The sequence below is a fragment of the Hylobates moloch genome, unplaced genomic scaffold (genome assembly GCF_009828535.3).
Source record: "Hylobates moloch isolate HMO894 unplaced genomic scaffold, HMol_V3 SCAFFOLD_14, whole genome shotgun sequence".
Classification (NCBI taxonomy): Eukaryota; Metazoa; Chordata; class Mammalia; order Primates; family Hylobatidae; genus Hylobates; species Hylobates moloch.
In genome coordinates, this window is record NW_026652289.1 from 2,057,577 (window position 1) to 2,079,402 (window position 21,826).

Here is a 21,826-nt window from a genome sequence, read left to right on the forward strand (position 1 = left end):
CAACCAGAAACTTGTTGAAAAGCAGCGTACGTAGATCACACGTCCAAGTACGAAGCAGGTGAACCCATCCTGTGATTTTAAGCATGAAAGGAGAATGTTTGCCTGGCATGGGGGACTGCCCCAGGGATGGCACAATCGGTCGTCCCGACATAGAGATCGCCTGGGTGGGTGGTGCCATAGCCCGGCCCCTGGCTCTGGGGGCTGACATTACCATAAAGTCAGGACCACACAAAGCTGATCATGATGTATCACTCAGAGAATCGCCCCGTGGCCGAACCCAGGGGAATCTGTCTGGGTCCAACACTGGGCACGGGTGTTGGTGTTTATTAGTGGAGGTACAACCCAGGCTGCTTGGGGGAGCGAAGAGGAGAAGGAGAGCAGAGGCCCTGCATCTCCATCCCACACCCTACACCGTGGGGGAAGAGGCGAGGCCAGAAGCCACCCACCAGTGATCAGAGGAGCTCCCAGCAGCACCCACTGAGGAGGCCAGTTGCCACAGACCCTAAGCAGGAGCAGCTCTGCCTTCGGGTGCCCAGACCAGGTGCAGGCAGCAGCCTGGCACTCCCAGATAAACAAGACCTGGCAGCCCTGGCCCCTGCCCTGCATGTGGAGCACGGCTCCCTTCACTCCTGACAGCCTCGTTCTGAAAGCCCTGAAATTCCTGCTGACGGCAGCCTTCCTTGTCTTCCTGTTTTGGAAAGCCTTTTGGAGATTTCTGGAAGGTGGTCTGTGGCTGCACATCCTCAGCTGGTTGGCGATTCCGCCTCAGACCCACCTCACAGGTGTGGAAACTGAGGCTCGGGAGCAGGGACCTGGTCACAAACACACGGCAGTAGGCAGCCGAGCCAGGGCGTCCACAGGTGTCCCTGTGTCCACATGAATCACCTCCTCTGTGCCTGCCCCGTGGGGATGCAGCCTGCAGCCTGGTTTGGGCCCTGACGGGAGTGCCTGGGACGCCTCACACCGTGGTAGGGTCTCAGCCCTTCACTCATGGGGCCCATCCCTTTGATGGACTACCTGCCCTTCATGAAATGACATCGGGACTGGATTCTGAGCCTTGTTGATCTTTGTGTGTTCTGGAAGGCAGTCGGGAGGTGTTCGTGGAACGTGGTTACTGAAAAACACGGCCTTCTGTCACGGGTGATGTGGTGGAGGTGGCAGCCCGGCCGGGAAGGCGGCCACTCTGCATTTTCAGGCCGCATGTGAAGGCCAGCTTTGATCTACACCAAGGACTGGAGCAGTGGTCCTGGAGGAGGCACGGGCATCCTGAGAAGGCGGCCAGCAGCAAAGGGGCAGAAATGGAACCACCTGAGCCAAGGGGAGGGTCTGGGCTAGCGACCCGCGGAGAAGAAGTCCCAAGGGGTGGGTGACATCCGCCTGAAACAAACATCAGAGAAGAGCAGGGGCTGGAGCAGGACCACAGCGGACAGAAGGAAGCCCGGCTGCGGCTCCCGCAAGCAGAACCAGAACTCCAGGAACGGGGACCTGGCTGCTGGGGGCACCGCCATGGCCCAGGCCCTGCACGCGCCTTAGGAGGGCCCTGGGCAGGCGCTGGGACCACGCACACATGGATGGGCTTCCTCTCCACCCGGCCTGAGCCTCATTTCTCACAACTCGGTAATTCCTCAAAACTCACAAAGCCCACTTTCATGTTTTGCCAACATTTTTCACATTGTGTTGAAATCCTTTTAGGTCCTAGAGATGTCTTAATTTGTTTACTGTTTGGTTTGAGTTTTGCAATGTCTTTCATGAACGTGAGCTTTGAAGCGGGTGAAGCCGAGATGCTTTGAAAGTGCATTTGTGCCGTAGAGAGGCGCCCTTTCTGGAGGGGTCTGTGGGGGCGTGGGGTGCGGGTGGGGTTTGAGGAGCTGTGCACACAGAGCTCACTTTCTCCCAGAAACACAGGGTGGGCGTTCCCAGGGCACTGCAGGTTAAGTGCAGTGCTCCAAGGGAATGGTCGGTGGGCATGGCAGGACTTTGCAGCCCCAGGGCAGATATGAGTGATGAGCTGGCTGCCACCCTGGGGAAGGCAGTTTGATGTCCCGTTCTTCCGCCTGCCCTCAAAGTCTTTCTGCCCATCCCACCAGGAATTCTAGAACTTTCTTCCAGGTGGGAGAGACCAAGCCTCCAATGACGGGTCCTCCCCAGCTTGGACCAAAGGAGGAGTGAGCTCTGTCCCTAGAAGTCTAGGGTCCTGCTCCCTGAGCTGATGGAGTGGGCCCTGCGGTCGCGGTCACCAAATGTGGTCTCCAAAATAGGTTTGGCTTCTTAGTGAGTTTGCTGCAGACCTGAGAAGGTGTTGCAGCTTCCAAAGCTTGGTGGTTCTGTGATTGTAGCTGCCAGCACATGGGGTCCTCACAAGAACAGCAGCAGCCACCATGTTAGCAAGGACCCCTCGTCACAGCTGGGCCCCCGACTTGGTGCCACACACTTCCCAAGGGTCCCGCCCATGGCTCCTCAACACACATGTACATGCACACTCATGCACACGTGTGTGTACTCGCTTCCATGGTGATGGAAGGGCAAGAGGTGCCGTGGGGCAAGGACGCAGTGGGGGCCACTCTGGGGACAGGTGCCCGGCAGGCAGCCGTGTGGTGGTTAGAAAAACAGGCAGGAGCCCCTAAGCACCCTCATGAGGCCTGGCTGTGTCTCTCTGAGTCTCCATCTGCACATCTGTCCAGGGGGCGGCATGAGGGGGCCCCTCTCAGTGGTCAGCACTGCCCAGGACAGCCTGAAGGGGCTGCGCAGAGCCTGGGCGGGAGGGCTCCAGGAAGGTGGCAGCTATGCCCCATGACTTCTGTCTTCTCTGTGACACAGGAGCTGGCAGTGGCCTAGGCAGCTTGGGGAAGGTGCCAGGCTTGCGGGTTCTGCAGGGCCGGGAAGAGCACAGGGGGGTACCCAAGAGTTGGCTGGGGAGTGTGCTGAGGCCAGTTCCCTCAGGGGAGTGATCTGTCGTCCAGTAGCGCTGCCTTCCACAGCCGCCCGGGATGCCTGTCCAGCCTTAGCTGGCTACCCTCGGAGAGGATGCCAGTGCCCCCCCAACCAGGGCATGTTGGGGAACTGCCTTCTCCTGGCAGCTAGGGAGGGAGCCCCAGGGGTGCATCCTGCCTCCCTCCCCTCCCCTGGCACTCCCAGACCACAGAGGCATCCTCTTTCTTTGCCCCATCAAAGCCGGAACCCAAGGGCCTCTTTGCCCAGCAACTAATCCACTGATTACCGGGTGCCCACCCGCCCTCGAGGGAGCTGTTGGGGGCTCCAGGTGCTCCTGGCTGCCAAGTCCCGGAAGCATTATCATCCCAGCAAGATGCTCCTGAGCTGCCAGGCACCGTGCCAGGGCAGCAGGGCCAGGCTCCGGGGAATTCCATTGGAGGGAGGGTGGGAAGGGCCTGCCCAGCCCAGCAGGTGCCTGGCCGCTTGGCTCCCGTGCCAGCCAGGGTTTGGCAGGGCCTTTGATGTGAAGATTCTTTTTCTCTCCTCTATGAGTCCCTAATGTGCTTAGAATCTGGGAGTGGCCTGACAGCAGGTCGCACGCTGCACACCCTCTGCCTGGGTTGGCACAGCCCCTGGGGGGGGCACCTCCTCACTTCTGAATGGGAGAAGGCCCCGGCTTCAGCAGAGGGACAGGTTCACTCCAACCTGCAAGGGGCTTCTGACAGCCTGGCGTAGGGAGGAGGGGCTGTCGACAGCCAATGACAATGATCACCCTGCTGTGGACTCGGCCAGCTAAATGCTGGGGCCAGGAGCTGGTGACACCCAATGGGGGGGTCTCTGCCAGCCTCCAGCCAGTTTCAGATAAACTAATTTTTCTTTTTGCCAAAGTATGTCCCAAGTATTACGTGGGATACACACAGACTAAAGAATCATTCATTGTCCTTAATTTAGATTGAACAGGGACCCTGGATTTGCTTAATCGGGTGCACAGACCCTGGCTGGGTGCAGGGAACAGAAGGGTGACTTGATCAGCCTCCGAGCCGCCCCCGGCCCCCCCAGGCCTGTGTGCACTCCAGCAAGGGCTCTGCCTTGAGCAGCAGCCAGGCAGGTGGCCACACAGCGCCGACTCCCGCCACTGCCATGTCCTGGACAGACCTCCATGCCCACCCCCACAGCTGACGCGCGCTCTTCCTGGAACAAATACATGCCCCACCTTGGGCTCCAACCAAGATGCGACTCAAGGTTCGCTCCCTGCCACCCCATGAAACGTGGGCACAGTCCCTGCCCTGCAGGCAGGCTGCAGTGCTGCAGGTCCCACCAGACCAGACTGCACATCTCAGGCATTCCCAACCCAGGGTCTCCACCAGCCTCGGGGCTGTGGCCAGAGCACCACCACCTCCACCCTACACTCCTGCCACCTGCCCCTCCCCAGGGCTCACACAGCAGCCCGTGTGCCACCCATGCCTAGGGAAGTACCAAGTTCTCTGAGGGGTCTCCCGAAGCCCCTGTCTCCATCCCTAGGGATGTACCGAGTTCTCTGAGGGGTCTCCAGAAGCCCCTGTCTCCAATGACCCCACCCTTCTTTCCCCTCTTGGGAATGGGACCCACCCCACCCCACCCCCACAGCACTTGGCTCACCTCTGTCCTGACACCTTCCTAGCTCCTGTGGGTCTCAGAGCCGTCCACATACATCTGACCTCCTCGTTCTGCTCAAAAGCCTCCTCTGGCTCCCAGTGACCTTTGGCTGGAGGCCCAGCTGCTTTCCACAGCACCCCTGCCCTGTAGGCCTGCCCCAGCCCCTGCTCCGCACTCTGTGTGCGCCCAGCCCTCCTGGCTCCCTCAGTCCTCTGTCTGTCCTGCAGTTCCTTCTGCCTGGATACCCTTCCCTGCTTCCTGCTGCCAACTCCCCTGTCCTTCCTCCATGCCTTTGGGCCCTCTTCCTCTGTGCCCCCAAGGCCCCAGGCAGCCCCTCCATGGTCCCCCATCTGCAGCAGCCCCTGTTCCAGGGCTCCTTTGGGCAGGGAGGGCACCTCACTCATCACTGAGATGTGATGCCCGGCTCAGCCCCAGCTTGCAGTAAGCTCTCTCTACACAGTGCTCAGAGTGCCAGCTCGGGGTCTCCCATCACCCTGGGCTGCTACAGGGCGGGCACTCTGGGGCTTTCCCTGAGAGGGAGTTTCAGGCTCTTCTGGCCCCGGCAGTCCATCAGGATCTGCCTCAACACAGGTGAGCATCAGCAAGTAGCTAAGAAGCAGCGGGCTCCACTGGAAGGACGCCCAGGGCTGTAGGCATGTCTCTTCCGTCTTCCCCAGCAATGTGGGGAGAGCTGTGCTGTGCAGGTGTATGTGTGCGTGTAGATGTGGTCATGCAGGCGGGTGCGTGTGTGTGCCTGCAGGGATGTGCCTGTGTACAGGCATGTGTGCAGGTATACACATATGCACATGTGCACACATGCCTGTACGCATGTACACACATGCATGGTTGCCTGCGTATATACGTGTGTAGGTGTACATGTGTATGTATACATGAGCAGGCCCGTGTATCTGCATGTGTATCTACATGTGTACAGGCATGCATGTACATCTGTGCATGTAAAAATGTAAGCATATATGCCTGTGTGTTTGTGTGTGTGTGTGCATACACAGTGCATATCCATGTTTGTGTGTGTATGCATGCATGCAGGTGCGCAGGTATGGGCCTGTGCGTGCAGGGGTGTGTGTGTGCATTTGTGTGTGTGTGTGCACAGTGCACATCCATGTTTGTGTATGCATGCATGCATGTGCGCAGGTATGTGCATGTGTGCGTGCATATGTGTGTGTGTGTGCATGTGTCCATACACAGTGCACATCCATGTTTGTGTGTATGTATGCATACATGCAGGTGTGCAGGTATGGGCCAGTGCATGCAGGTGTGTGTGTGCGTGTGTACATGTGCCTGTGCGTGCGTGTGTGCATGTGTGCACACACAGTGCACATCCATGTTTGTGTGTATGTATGCATACATGCAGGTGTGCAGGTATGGGCCTGTGTGTGGTGTGTGCATTGTATGTGTGCAGGTGTGTGCAGGCATGTGTACAAATGTGTACACACATGAGGGCTGCCCACTCAGTTGCTTTCCTCAGCACAGGCGTGGGAGGAGCCCAGGGTTTAACAGTCTGATGATTCCTGTTTCTCTTCTGCTAAGTCAGAGAACTGGCCTGTGTGTAACACTCCCACCCGCCCACCTGTGAGGCAGCCAAAGTCCAGATGATGCTGAAGGTCGCACCGGCCTGGAGTGTCTCAGAGTCCCCCTGAAGGACGTGGGGTGGCCTGGACAGCTGTTCTCCAGCAGATAGGAATAGTCACATCTCGTGGAGCCGCAGGAGGGGAGGGCGCGCTGACCTGGGAAAGCGGCAGCCAGCCCCTGGCCCCGCCCCCGCCGAGGGTTCGGCGCCGCCAGGCGTCCTGGTCCCCTGTCCTTGCCTAGTGAGTCTTGGTTTCTTAGCTTAAGCTCACCCATGTGCGCTCCTCTGACCGGCTGCGGATCTGCTTTGGGACCTTGCCTGGTGCCCACGGAGCTGTGTCCTCACCTGTGGCGCCCTCCCCTGCAGCCCCGCACCCTTCCCTGCAGCCCAGGCTCTCCGGGCTCGGGCGGGCAACGGCGCCCCCTGCTGGGCGTGGAGAACGCACGTTGACGTTGGGCCCAGAGTTTTCTCTTTCCTGCGGCACCTGAGCCGGCCGGGCAGGCGCCGGACAGTCAGGGGGACCAGAAGACGCCTGGGCAGCCCCGTCCTGAACATACAAGCATGGGAGGGTGCCTGACCTACTGCGGAGGGCAGGTCGCATCAGACCCGGGGGCGTCTGAGCCGGGCCCTTGCTGGTCGACTTGGGCAAATAGAAAACGTCCCAGCTGCCTCGCACCTGGCCCGGTGGTGCACAATGTCCCTCAGGCAGAAGGCCCTCCGGACGGGGGTGAGTCAGGAAGAGACACAGCCCTGCAGCATGACCGGCTCTGTCCTCAGCTAGGACAGCCTGGGACCGTGCGCAGGGATCCCCGGCCTGTGGGGACACTGTCCCCAGGGAAGCAGCCTTCCCCTTCCCCGTGCAGCCCCACCACCCTTATCCCCAAGGTGCTGGCATAAGCTTCCGCCTTGTGGGCCCCACATGCAGACAGGCTCCTGCAGCTCAAGGTTGGTGGCAGAGGGGCCGCAGTTGGGTCTCCGTGTGCAGCCCCAGACCTGTTGCCTCCTGAGGGTGGTAAGTGATTTATGGAGGAATGGCAAACACAGGAACCCAGAGATGGCTTCTGACTACAGAGCCAGAGGAAAGCCTCAGCCAAACTGCAAGGCCAGGGAAAGCGTGTAAGAGAAAACTCGAGAGGTACCTGATGTCGCTTCAGTGTCTGAGGCTGGGACTAGAGGGATCGGGGTGGGCTTCCTGGAAGAGGTGAGAAAGCAGGTGGTGCTCGTAGGATGCACAGCACTGGGGCCTGGAGTAGAGGGAGGCATGGATTGCTGAGAAGCAAGTCATACAGATGGTCGCTGGGGGCAGGGGTGGGCACAGCTGGCACTAACATTCAGGAAGAATGGTGACCAAGGAGGCTGCCAGCAGGAGTGCCACGTCTGGCACCTGCAGCGCAGCAGGCACTGGGATGTGCCAAGATCCCACGTCCTGCCAAGTGGCAGCCCTGGGGACAGCCAGGGAGAGTGCTGCTCACACCTCTGCACCCGCTCCCCCACACCTCTGCACCTGCTCACCCACATCTCTGCGCCCGCTCCCCCACACCTCTGCGCCCGCTCCCCCACACCTCTGCACCTGCTCACCCACATCTCTGCGCCTTCTCTCCTTTGGTCCTAGACATTCGGTGCTGCAGACTGGGAGGTCTTCCAGATCGGGGAGAGGATCTTCCTTGCTGTGGCGAACAGTCACAGCTACGATGTGGAGATGCAAGTCCAGAATGATTCCTACGTCATCAACTCCGTCATCTACGAGCTGAATGTGACCGCGCAGGCCTTTGTCAAGTTCCAGGACATTCTCACCTGCAGGTACGCGCCACCACAGGCCGGTGGGAGGGTGCGCTGATCTCTGGGAGGCCCACCGTGTCGGAATCCCCGTTAGGCTCATCCTCACCACGCTTCCCGTGGAAAGACTGGCCTGGGGACCTTCCCGTGGAAAGACTGGCCTGGGGACCTTCTGTGGAAAGACTGGCCTGGGGACCTTCCTGGCCTGGGAAAGTCAGTGCCGCCCTGAGCCACAGGTTTGGTTCCCAGAGCCGGGCGCTGTGTGCAGGGTTCTGCCCCTTCACACTCATTGCCTCCTTTCATCCAGGCAGTGGAGAAAGGAGGGGGCTTCATGCCCATCATGCAGAGGGATAGCCGAGGCCCCACAGGGACAGGTGCGAGGTGCAGGCTTCGAGTGCCCACTGCCTGCCAGTGCCAACTGCCACCAGACATGATTACTCCCTTCCCCCGATGTTGCATCCTCCCCGACAACAAACACCAGGACACGGAGACTGGCGTGTTGAGACAGACGTGAGATCCAGGGAACATGGAGGGTGGGTCTGTATGTACGAGAAAGTGATGGCTCCAGACCGACACGCTCTGTGGGGCCACAGGAGGTTGCGTGGCACCACATTTTGGACAGCGGGCACTGAGAATCCATAACCGTCTTGACCAGCGTGGGGCTTCCTCTGGGGTGGGATTCTCAAGTCTGTGAATAAACCTGCAGTCGAATCCGTATTACTCAGATCCCAGAGCCAGGGGCCAGGGGTCAAGCTTGGAGCTGGAATCTGGCCCATCCCCATCCTGGGAGGGAGGAGGCGGCTTTCCCAGGCTTCCTCAGGGTTCCATGCACTCCCGTTTCATTCAGTCACAATTCACCTGCCCCTCCTGGGCACTGGGCTCTCATCGCAGCTTGAGAGACACAACAACACATACCTTTAGACCCTTCAAGGAGAAAAGTCTCCAAGATGAACTGCTCTGTGGAAAGGGCGGGGTGAGATGCAATGACATCTCACGATCCCAGTCCGGAGGAGCAAGCCCAGCCGCTGTGTGCCGCTTAGCTGTGCGTGCCCGTGGAAGTGCAGAGAAGATCTGGAAGGACGTGCCCTCTCCGTCAGCAGTCACCCCAGGACCGGGCGGGCTGCAGGGGTGTGCAGGCAGGCCAGGAAGGACTTTCCCTATTTGCCCTGTTACTTCTGAACTGCTGGCTTTACAAAGGACGACAACGTTAACTGACTAATATCTTACTTATATGATTTTTTAAAAATTAAAAAAAGAACACTCAGAATAAAGAAAAAGAGCCAGCGGCGGTGCCAGCTGGGGGCACTGGGGATTCCGGGGTGACCTGCCTGTGGGTTCCGTGGCCCCTGCGTGGCCTGGCAGCCGTGGCAGGAGAAACAGGCACGGGGCGGCGGCGGCAGTTGCGTGTCCCCGGCACGAATCCATGCCGTCTAATGTCAACGCCGAGAACAAAACAAAGATTAGGCTTTTTAGAACAACGTTTAGAATAAGACAAGTTGGAGAATGAAGTGTGATTAAAAATTAGTCACGGAGATGATACTAGTCCAGAAACGGATGAGGCAGATACCTCGGTGTTTGAAAGCTGCGGGAACTGACAGGGCACAGCTACACACTCGCGACTTCTGGCCATGTCACCGCTGGACAGTGGTGTGGACAGTTTACGAACTAAATGATGAAACACAGAAAGTACTTACTAATTAATTAAGGTAATGTTTAATACTTACCATCGAAACAGCACACACAAGTCAAACTCCTAGCCCTTCTACCCAGCATGGGGAATTCCCTACACTTCCCAGAGACGGGATGTGGCCTCCCCAAGTCCAAAACCCCATTCGAGGGCGCTGAGGGGTTTCGTGGCTTCTGTGTGTAACCTCGGCTCTGACTGCCTTCAAATGGTCTGCTGTGTTTGCTTTTTAGATTCAGTAGTTCTGTTAAATCCACAGATACGTGCAGCCATGGCTGCAGTCAACTCTGGAACATTCTCATCCCCCCAGAAGGAGCCCTCACACCCTTTGCCAGTCCCACCCTCCCTACTGGGCACCCCCAGGCCGACTTCCTGTCTCTGTGATTTCCCATTCTGGACACTGCACAGAAATGGACTCGCAGAGCCGTGGCCTGTGCCTGGCTTTTTTTCGCAGCACCGTGTCCTCTGGGTTGGTGGCGTGGCCGCGCGTGTCACAGCATCCCCCTTCTCGTGGCTGAGTCACACTTCATCCATCCATTTGTCCGATGATGGGCATTTGCCAGAGGGCATGATTCTAAACAATAACATCTGTCCTACAGCGAGTGTGACCCAGGGCTGCTTTGGAGGCAGAATCGGGCACTAGCTGCCTTATTTTGTGGTGAAACCGAAGCCGGCTTCTGACGTGAGCCTCGGTGCAGCCAGACAGGATCTTCCACCGCTGGTACATCCGACATGGCCGCCTGTCTTCCTCGGGTCTGGGTTTTAGAGCTCAGATCAGATTGAGGAGTAACCCCGCAGATTCACGCTGACCCGGGGCCCATGGCCGTGCCTCCAGACCAGAGCATGTGATCACAGGCGTCGGCGTCCTCGTCCTCCCGGCGAGCTGGCACGGGCTCCATGGGAACCAAATCATAACCCGCCATTAACGGAGGTGGCTCCAGATGTCACCCTGACTGACCGAAGGAGCGAGGAGCCCAAGGCCCCATGGGCTCTGCCCGCCCTGCCTGTCGCTGGACACCTCCGTGATCCCTCCCTCTCTCAGGGTCCTGTCTGAGCCCCTGCTGCAGGCCGGCCCCTCAACTGCCTGCAGGGAAGCACCAGGATAAGGCCCCTCTGCTGCCTGAACTGGCCACAGCCCTGAGGCTGCTCAACACAGAGGCACCGGCCTGGCCTGCATGTCAGCAGGACGCCTGCGTGTGCATGGCTTTGACCTCCGTTTCCTCATCTTGAGACGTGGGGCTGACGCCGACAGCTCAGCAGGTGGGCTCCTGGGGAGGAAAGGTTCCGGGGGAGCCGCTCGTCAGACCCCTCAAACCGAGCCATCCCCAAGCACAGATGCATCCTTGGCAAACTCAGGCGAGACTCCTGCCTAAGACAGGACACAGCAAATTTGTTTGCAACAAGAAACAGCTTCTGCTTGTAGGAGAACCTCCGTGAACCGGCAGGTCCTGCAGGTCCTGTAGCCCCCTCCTGGAGTGACCTCACGGCTGCTGGCCTCGCAGCTGAGGACACGATGCTGAGAGAAGAAGCCAGGCACAGAGGCCACAGCACCGTGACTCCATTTCTGCACAGTGTCCAGAGCGGGAAACGAAGCTCCTGCCTCCAGCAGGCGCCAGGAGCCTGAGACTTTTTCTCTGATTGTTTCAACCTCCTAAAGTGGACTTTTGTACCCCGGCGTTCATAGCAGCATTATTCACAGTAGCCACGTGGAGGAAATTCCCCAAGTGTCCGTCAGCGGATGGACAAACACATTGTGTCCATTCACACAGTGGAGCATTACTCGGCCTTAAAAAGGAAGGAGATTCTGACACACAGCGCAACACGGATGAACCTTGAGTCACTGGAGTCTCAGCTAAGGCAGACACAAAAGGACAAACACCATGTGATTCCATTTATATGAGGTCCCTAGAGTGGTCAAATTCATAGAGACAGAAAGTGGTGTGTGGGTGCCGGGGCTGGGGAGGGGGTGGGGGGTGATGTTTACTGGGTGCAGAGCTTCGGTTTTGCAGGATGAAGGCGTTCTGGAGGTGGATGGTGGTGGCGGCCACACAGCAGTACAAATGTGCTTAATGCCCCTGATCTGTGCACTTAAAGATGGTTGAGGTGGGAAATGTTATGTTATATGTATTTTACCACAATTTAAAATTTGAGGCCAGGCATGTGGCTCATGCCTGTAATCCCAGCACTTTGGGAGGCTGAGGTGGGCAGATCACTTGAGGTCAGGAGTTCAAGACCAGCCTGGTCAACATGGTAAAACCCTGTCTCTACTAAAAATACAAAAATTAGCCGGGCGTGGTGCCGCACACTTGTAATCCCAGCTACTCCGGAGGCTGAGGCAGGAGAATCACTTGAATCCGGGAGGCAGAGGTTGCCGTGAGCCGAGATCTCGCCACTGCACTCCAGCCTGGGTGATACAATGAGACTCCATCTCAAAAATAAAATAAAATAAAATAAAATAAAATTTGACATTTTTTTAAGCAAACAAGTAATTTACATTTTCCTGGAATAGACCAACTCATATGTGACTGTGAGAAAATCATTCCCCACTTAGGCCCCGGCTCCTCCTCTGTGAATTTTGGAGGTAGCTTCAGGCCAATCCACCTGGCGATGTCTGTTGTGTCCTAATATCCGCCCACTTGTTCCCACAGTGCTCTGGACTGGGAGTTTTTCTCGGTGGGAGAAGATTATTTCCTGGTGGTCGCTAACTCCTTCGATGGGCGCACCTTCTCGGTGAACAGTATTATTTACAGGTAATGAGCTGCCGAGCCTGGCCTCCTCCCAGTGCCTTGCTTCCCCCTGGGGGCTCACCGAGGCCGGCTTCCTCCCAGCGCCTTGCTTCCCCCTGGGGCTTACCAAGGCCTGGCCTCCTCCCAGCGCCTTGCTTCGCCCTGGGGGCTCACCGAGGCCGGCCTCCTCCCAGCGCCTTGCTTCGCCCTGGGGACTCACCTTCTCTCGCAGGTGCCACCAGCTCACAGCGAGTCCCAAGTCAGGTGTCATTTCCGAGATTGGCTGGGCCCAGTGGACAGCCCGGCACTGGCTGCACCCGTGTGGGATCTGAGCTGGGGCCCCTGCCCCGGGTGTAGCCACGACCCACGAGTGCTGGCGCTTCTGCCTTTGGGTTCTGTCGGATGCGGCGTGCGGACATCCTAACGTGGGAGGTGTTGATATTTAATTTTTCTCTCATAGACACTGTGGTGTTCTCAACACATTTATTTCTAGGAGCTTTCCAAGTATTGTACGTTTAACGAATAGGGTTGGCTTTTTTTTTTTTTAACTTTCATTTGCAGCTGCTCATCATGACAGTCATTTTTTGTGTCTCGCCACCTAACCACACTATCAGTTCTAATAGCTTTTCTTAAAAAGATTCTCAGGGGACTTAGGAATATAATTACCTCTGCGAATAAAGAACATTTCCCCTTGATTTCTAGTGTTCTAATTGATTATTTAGCTTGCTTCCCTAGCTAAAGATCCCAGAACAATCTTGGATGGTGGCAGAAGCGGCAGCTGTCCCACCTTGCTCTAATTTCACGAGCACATCTGAGCGTGGCCATTCGATGGGCTGTGGGACATCCGGGCCGGGGCTGGGGTCTCCTTTGGCATCTGTGAGTGTGTGGTGCAGTCCACTACATTTACTGCTGATGTCATGATTTATAGTGAGAGATCTCCTCACGTTATTAGACCTGATGCCACTTGGTGATGATGCAGAATTATTTAATAAGCCACTGCCTTCCAATTGCCTATCTTTAAGCTTTTAGCATCTATAATAGGAAATTAGATTGCTCGGTGGTTTTCTTTTGGGGACTTAACTTTATCCAGTTTAAAATGAAGCCTAACAGTAAATACACACTGCAGGGCTTTCTAACAGTGGACACTGCAGGGCTTTCTAACTGTGCACACTGCAGGGCTTTCTAACTGTGCACACTGCAGGGCTTTCTAACTGTGCACGCTGCAGGGCTTTCTAACTGTGCATGCTGCAGGGCTTTCTAACTGCGGACACTGCAGGGCTTTCTAACTGTGCACACTGCAGGGCTTTCTAACTGTGCACACTGCAGGGCTTTCTAACTGCGGACACTGCAGGGCTTTCTAACTGTGCACACTGCAGGGCTTTCTAACTGTGGACACTGCAGGGCTTTCTAACTGCACCTGTGGACACTGCAGGGCTTTCTAACTGTGGACACTGCAGGGCTTTCTGGCTGCACCTGTGGACTGGGATAGTGTGAAGAATAGGATTTTTCTCTCATTTCTGACAGCTGGGTTAAATTCAGTTATAAAGCCATCTGGGCCTGGTACCTTTTTAATAATATCTCCTTTTTATTTATTTATTTTTGGGGGGAACAGGGTCTCACTCTGTAGCCCAGGCTGAAGTGCAGTGGCATAACCTCAGCTCATTGCAGGTTGAAATTCCCAGGTTCAAGCCATCCTTAATTAAATGTAAACAACTCGTGCCTTTGATGTTGTCACCCTGCCTTGGGGACTCCACGCCTTGGAAATGGAAGCCCCTGGGATAAATGAGTCCTTCTGAAGGCAAACCCCGGTGGCCAGCAGCTGCCCAGAGCAAGAATGAGGGTCTGGGGCAGCCCCTGACGTGGGGCCGCAGAGCAGCGGGCAGAGAGTTGGGCTCCTGCATCTGAGGACAGAGGGACTCCTGCCTGCGTGGTGGCCTGCGTGTGTTTGAGGGGGCCCTGGGGAAGGTCACGCACCTCACGATTGAGGCTGACCCTCGGAACTGCACGTTTGGGGGTCCCTGGGGGTAGGATCTTGGGTGGATAGGAGGTAGCGCTGGGATCTTGGTGAGATCTGGAATCTTTCCTCTTCTGGGCCTCAGCCTCCTGCTTTGCAAGATGAGAAGGGCCCTCATGGCCCAGAATCGATCTCTCCACGCCGTTCCAGTTGGGGGGATGGAAGAGGCTCTGATGTGACCCAGAGCTGCTGGGTCCCTGACAGCACGGGTGGGAGCCGGGGGAGAGGAGCCGCCCCGCAGAGCCCAGGCTGACCCGGCTGCCGCTGTCTGTCCCGCAGGTGGCAGGGCTACGAGGGCTTCGTGGCGGTGCACAGCCTCCCAACCGTCGGCTGCAGGGACTGGGAGGCCTTCAGCACCACGGCTGGTACCTACCTCATCTACTCCAGCGCCAAGGAGCCCCTCTCCAGGGTCCTGCGGCTGAGGACGCGCTGAGGCTGTGGCTGCCCGGGAGCAACTGGGGTGGCCAGGCGGGGCGGGACCCCAGCACCTCCCCCAAGCGGCCCTGGACGTCCAGGTGGGCCGAGCCTAGGGCATCCCAGGCCTGGGCATCAGGCAGGGTGCAGGTGGGGCCATCTGCGGCCCTGGTTCGGGCAGGGACATCCATCCACCTCTGGGTCCTTCTGAGCCACAGCCCCAGTGACAGTCCGGGTCTTGCAGGCGGAGGCCCAGAGCCCCTGCCAGTGCTCGCCCATCTGAGTGTCCAGCGGGGATTTCGCTGTCAAGGAACCGTTTCTATAAATTTTTACCTCAAACAACAGGACCTCGGCTCGTGTCCCCGCGGCTGGCCTCTCGCCAGCCACTCCTGCAGTGTGTGTCCGGCTGCCTCAGCAGGCCAGGCGTGGTGCCGTCCCGCCATTGCCGCCACCTATTTATTGTGTTTTATCTCAACGGAACTGTATTTATACTGCTCTTTACAAAAGCACCGGTGCTCCTCTCTTGGCAGCGGGAGGGCACAGCCCCTCACCACGGACACGGACAGAGGACCACCTCCCCGTACATGAGAGGCTTCCCTCCCAGCCTCAGTTTACCCGTAAATGCACTGGCGCAAGGTCAGAAATCACAAGCCTGGGCATGGCCTGGGTGGCACACCCTCCCCACGGCCCCACCCACAGGGACCTCAACTTCTGGGCCCGGGATTTTTTCCCTATTCAGCAGCATTTTAATCACATGTCCTCCCGCTGCCTGGGACTCAAGCTGCGTGCCTCCGTCTGCCTGTGTGCTGGCTGTCCTAGCTCCCTGGTAACAGCGTCCTCTGCTGGCTCTCCTGTGGTCATCTTGTCTCTGCAGCCGGGAGAGCTGCTTGTCCGTCTGTCACAGGCAGTGAGGATGAGAGGGGCTGATGGGCGTGAGGCCCCAGGGCTCCTCCCTCTTGACCCATGTGGGTGCCAGAGAAACCACCCCCCCCTCCATGAGAAGAGGCTCAGACAGCAGGCTCCGGGGCCACGCAGCCCAGACCACACCTGCCAGGGTCTTCCCGGAACGGTGCTCCTGCTTCTGCAACACAAATCGGAACAGGAGCGATCCTCAGAGAGTTTACGATTTGCTTTTTCCGCCAATCAGAACTGTGGACAAAACTTCCTGTTTCCTACACCGCAGCTGTCCATTCACCTTCAGCTCAGAGAGCACTCCTGACCTTTCGTAATGAAATGGAAGCCTCCCCTTGTCTGGCAGATAATAAACTCAGTGTCTGCTTTTGCCAGCTTTGGGAGCTTCGTGTTTTTCTGGGGCCCAGGTCTCACTCCAGCCATCGCCGTGGCCAGTGGAGAGCCACTCCCCTCTGGGGGCAGTCGCCGAGAGCCTCCTTCCCCTCCGTCCAGCCAGCAAGGCTTCCCCAAGCGTCCTGGGCAGGGGGTCGGGCCCTGCTTTCCACCAAGTCACTCAGAAGATCCCAATCACACATGATTGGCCTCATCACGTCAGCACTTGTGAAAGGAGGATAAAAACTGGAGGCCCCAATTCACTCAACCAAGAAGAAAAACGCTGAAATCTGAGTCCTGCAAGAAGCTGCGTTTCCCTTTGCCCTAAGCAGACAGCTACAGATGAGAGGGTCAGCATCTCCACTAGTGGCTGCTCTGTGTGCACCTTATCTCGTGGAAAGTGCCGATTTACTGAGCACGAGAGAAACAGGTAACTGACTGTTCCCACCTGCTCCTTTTCTCCTGCAGCATGGGGCAATCAGTCATGTGACCACACCCTCCTCCCTCTGCCCCTCCAGCCGGCTTTTCCCCTTGACCGAAGCCCTGAACACCATCTTGGGAGAGAGGCACAGACCTGTCTCCTGGGTGCGTCCTTAGCCTTGGCAAAATAAACTTCTCCACTGATCGAGGCCCCCCTCGGGTACTTTTTTGGTTTGCAAACTCATCTACATGCTTTTCCAGTTGGGCCTTGCTCTTCTCTTGTTTGTCTGAGTAATTTGTTTCTGTTCATGTGAGGCTGACGGTGCCGCGACTGTTCCAGCTCCCATCTCTCAGCCAGATCCCTTCATTCCCCAAACTGTTCTAGATTTGGCCTTATTTTGGAAATCAGAGCCTGGCTTGAGTAGCTGAAAATCTAAGAACTTCTGGGTAAAGTTACCAAACACTCAGTATTTGGTGCGCAAAACTGAAAGTGTCTGAGCCAGATCTCAGTCAGCTTAGAGGGTTATGATGCCAAGGTTGAGAATCTGCCCGGGAAAAAGCGACGCCAGTCACAGCAGGACCTGTGGCCAGGCCTTTTCCAGAGAGCGTTCTGAGGTGCTGAGTATTTAAAAGAGGAGGAGAGGAGAGGAGAGGGCGGTGGGGGGGTAGGAGGAGAGAGAAAAGCGGGGGTAGGCAATGAGGTTCCTGTGAGGCTTTCATTAGCACGCACTGAGTGCACACTACAAGTGAAAGGGGGAGGTGGGGGAACAGCCTTTTACGCACTCACCTGGCGCTCAGCAAACCTGCATCTTACGTCAGATAGAGTGGACACAGAGAAGAAGAAAAAGCCAAGCCTGTGTTTGTCTCGAGCGTTTAACCAGAAGTCATGGCTGGAGACACAAAAGCACCTCCTTGCCTATGTAATTTTGTTCCTTTACTGCTTTAAACAAGCAAGATGTGGTTTTATTCCTTTAGCAGCTGGTGGTGTTGGCTTCGTGTCCCTGAACAAAAATAAAAGCAAGCCCTGGTCTTGCTTTTGTCCCACACTCGCGAGGATCAGCTGCTCATCGACACTGTCGGAGTGCGGGAGGCCTCCCGGGGAGATGCACGGCCGGCCGTCTTGCAAGCTCTCTGTTCAGAAACAGACTGGTTCTCCTGAAAGGCAGGTTTTTGCGTGACGCCGTTTCCAAGCTTTCCCTTTCCCTTTGGAATAGTGAGTTTGGCATCTCAGGATTCTGTTTGCCTTTCACAGGAGGGAGCAGCTTCAGACGTGGGCTTGCCGCTGTCCTTCCACGTCCCCTCTTGGATGGAATCAGTGGGCCCTGTGGCCCCGCCCACCTCCCCAGTCTTCCCCTGGGGTTGAGAAAAGCGCTTTTCTGTCTGTTAGCCATGATTTCGAGCCAGCATTGGAAAAGCTCTGATTTCCTGGATCGTGGGGAAGCCCCTGTCTGGGCGCCCCAGCCGCACATAGTTCAAACACCTCTCCTGGCACCGGGGAGCGGTTCTAGCGCGCTCTTCTGAGAACCTTCTTCAACTGCAAGTGCGGTCAGTGTGTTTCCTCTTGCGTAATTGGAATCGGGACCTTTTGAATCCTACCTGCAAATTTACACAAACAATATGCAAAAACTTGTGACAAAAATTGCCAAAGGAAGACCTTTCGCAGGTGAAACACAGCTGTCACCTGATGGCTCTCAGGGGTGGTTTGGGGTGGTGGTGCAGGTGAGAACTGAAGCTTGGTCGGGGTCTGTAGCGGTGGTGGGAGGTGTTGGGGTCTTCCTCCTCCCCTGCCCCCCAGTGTGGGAGTAACCAGTGAAAGTGCAGAGTTGGGGGCTCCCTGTCTCTTTTTCACTGTGGAGGCATCTTCAGGGCTGGGGAGAGGGCAGGATCCCTTAGCCTCCCTTCAGGCTGTTCCTGATGCCACATCTGGTGCTGAGAATGAGTTTGAGAAGCCTCCAGGCCCCCGACCTCCCTATGCCGTCACACCCACATCAAACTATGCTGTGTTAGCATTAACTTCACATTATTGTAATTGTCCCCCTGGGAGGTTAAGCTTTGTGGATCTTACTTTTCTGTGAACCCCTCTATCATGGAACCATCGAAACTCTACATCTTCACATCGGAAGGTTCTTTCACGATCATCTAGTCCAATCCCTTTGCTTTCCGCAGAAGGGGACCAACCAACACACAAAGAAGCAGCTGATCCTGGCTCAGCCCTAAACCGGGGCCCTAAATCGGTCACCACCTCTCCAGGTGACACTACTCACTGGATGGAAGGCCTCACAATCTGGGTGCCACTTGAGATATGGTGAGAGCAAAACATAGTTGTGTTATTTTAAAGGGTCAAGAGTGACTTTGTAAATCCACACCCCTGTCATTCCTAGAAAGCTGTGTGGCTTATGGACAGCACCAGCTTCTTTTCAAACAGGCCAGGCTGGTCTCGTGTTGAAAAACAGCACGTGCTTTTCAAACAGCTGGGCAGTTGGGCAGGACTCACTGATTGCTCTTAGACTTGTAGTTAACCTCTGCACTGTCCAGAGCTGTCCCGAACTGTCCTGAGTTCTATCCTGTGGCTGTTTGTAGGCAATGATGAAGTTGGGTTGTGGGGAGGAAGAGAAAGAAGGGAGTGGCGGAATGGGCTGTGGGGCTGATGAGATCAACATTTATTGGACACTAATTCTATTTCTGACATTATGCCGAGTGTCACCCAACATTAGCCCCATTTTACAGTTTGAGGAAACTGAGGTTCAGAGAGGTTAAGCAATTTGCCCATAGTCTCACAGCTAATAAGGAAGAAGGCTGAGGTTTCACACTTGAGACTTTCTGATCTCAGAGCCCAAGCTCGTCACCACCATACTCATGGGGCAACGGTGGGGAGAGAGCCAGGTTTCCAGGAAACCTCTAAATGGCCATGCAAAAGTTGACCGTCTTCCTGCCGCTTGATGACCGGCCACGATGGGATTTTTAGCATCACAGTGGAAGGGAGATGAGCAGAAGAGCAGGGCCATTTCCTGCATTGGTCAGGATATGCCCCATTTTGCCCACGTCTTCCTGGGGCTGACACACGGGAATTTTTCCAGCAGGCCTGGCCCGAGGGTGCTGGGGCTTTACTTTTGTGCTGGTGCAGGCGGTTCTCAGGCTCAGATAAAATTTCCTTTAGCTGTTTATTTATCCTCCCAACAAGCATTTTGCAAACACCTCTTCTGTCAGTTCTTGAACCAATAAGCATGGTCCCCGACCCAACAAATGGAGCTCCGATTCGGAGATGCAAAACCTGATTCCAGCAAAGCTTCTTGCAGCTTCTCTGGGGCAGTTTTCACAGCTCTTTATCTTCCCCACTTCTCCATTGTTGCTTTACCAACAGGGGCCTCTGCCACCAAGGAGTGGGGAAGACATGCAAAAGGGGCTATGCGGCACTTGGGCTAAAGATTTTGGGAAGGATGTGGAAGCCGGGGGCTAACCAGAGGTTTCAGCGTGGCCTGCGAATCTTCCCCTCTCTCCCAACCCTGCGGTGTTGTTTCATCAGACACTGAAGCTGGACTCATGATCTAAGGGCCACGGTTCACTTAAAATTCCGTCCCAGGCCAGGCGCGGTGGCTCACGCCTGTAATCCCCACAATTTGGGAGGCTGAAGCAGAGGATCACGAGGTCAGGAGTTCGAGACCAGCCTGGCCAACACGGTGAAACTCTCTCTCTACTAAAAATACAAAAATTAGCCAGGCTTGGTGGCGCATGTCTGTAATCCCAGCTACTTGGGAGGCTGAGACAGAAGAGTTGCTTGAACCCAGGAGGTTGAGGCTGCAGTGAATCGAGATCATGCCATTGCACTCCAGCCTGGGTGACAGAGTGAGACCGTGTCTCAAAAAAAAAAAAAAAAAAAATCCATCCCAGCATCCTCAGCTGGAATAACTGCCAGTTGCCACTGGCTGCCCCAACAGAATTAACAGACGCTGCCACCAGCCCTCCTGAACTCATTGGACAAAGCTGCATCCTCAGCAGGCTGTCTCCATCCTGAGATGGAGTGGGAAGTCCTCTCATGCGGAGTCTGAGCTTCAGACAGGGAAGGACGGGGGCCCTTCCTGTATTCCCATCAGTGTCCACCTAAAAGGAAGAGGCTGAGGCATGAAGTCTAACTTAAAGAGTTGACTTGAGCCAGGGTGAGGACAGCAGCCCAGAAGACTCACACCCACGTACGCCTGGCCGTGAGCTTCCCGGCCACGAGCTTCCAGCCGTGAGCTTGCTTTCTTTGGCCTTCATTACAGGCAGGTTTTTACAGGCAAAAGAGGGCGACACGGAGCAGGCCAACACAAAGCTGCTTGTTGGGAGTCTCGCTGGCTCACAGAAATAACACCACTAAGCTATGCGGTGCAGGTCGCAGCATCCGCTGGGCATGATTTGTTGGTTAGTGGCTCCTCATGGTCATCGCACGCAGCTTCTGAAGATGAACACACAGCTCAGAGGGGGGAGGACAGGACTCCTGTCCTCTCTCCATGTCTCTCTGTGCCTGATCATGTAAAAGGACTTGTGTTCCTCACAGAACAGTTCTTTTCTCATCAGGAACCCCATTTTCTGCTTTCTTTGAGTGTCAGGATGGGGTCCCCTGGAGAGCTGCTTAGAGGGGCAGGAGAATCCCAGGAGGGGAACCTAAAGCATTTGGGCAGGGGCAGCAGCCACACTTACAACCAGCCTTATAGAGCAGGTCACTGGGGCTGAGAGTAGGAGGAGCCAGTTCCTGTCTCGCACATGTATTCCCCAGACAGACCTGGCGGGTCCTGTCCCCAGAGATCGGGGCATAACTGCAGGCAGACAGAAAAGCCATGGAAAGCATTCATCCCTGCACGAGCTCAGGGCTCACCCTTGGGAGATGCTGAGCGGCAGAAGTGCCTGGAATATGTGTGTTGAAAGAGTGAAATGAGTAGAGGGTTCCGGGTTTGGCTCTGGTGGAATCAGAGGATGATCTGGGAGGATGGAGATATAGACCCGAATGGTAACAGGTTCAGGAAGTGAGACTTGAAATCTGAAACAATGACGTGACCCCGAGGATTTCCTTCTAGTGCTTGGCTTCAGGCATAGGGTTGTGGCTGATGGGTGGATGTGTACACACACAGGCAGACACGTGTACTGTTGGGAACGGGCGCTCGGTGTTGCAAAAATCAACACTTGAGACAAAGGATCTCTCCGCAAGGCTAGTTTACTTTCTGCAGAAAGGGTGCTGCTCACTAGCAGTCTCGCCACGAGAGCACACACAAACCAAAAAGACAGGGTCATGTATAACCTGACACATCTACCCTACTGCTGTGTCCAGTTTCTACCGGCTGGAATGGAACCTCACATCCTGTACTAGACCCGACTGGCTG

General features: G+C 56.1%; 1 protein-coding gene across 1 annotated transcript in view; it reads left to right on the forward strand.

Annotated features, from left to right (window-relative positions):
- TSPEAR (thrombospondin type laminin G domain and EAR repeats) overlaps window positions 1-16,680 on the forward strand; it is a 184,915-nt gene extending 168,235 nt beyond the window's left edge. Inside the window, exons 10-12 of the mRNA XM_032174851.2 lie at window positions 7,767-7,954; window positions 12,263-12,364; window positions 14,634-16,680. Coding sequence (XP_032030742.1) covers window positions 7,767-7,954; window positions 12,263-12,364; window positions 14,634-14,787 — 444 coding nt within the window. The 3' untranslated portion in view covers window positions 14,788-16,680. The remainder of the gene's footprint in view (window positions 1-7,766; window positions 7,955-12,262; window positions 12,365-14,633) is intronic.
- The last annotated feature ends 5,146 nt before the right edge of the window (window positions 16,681-21,826 follow it).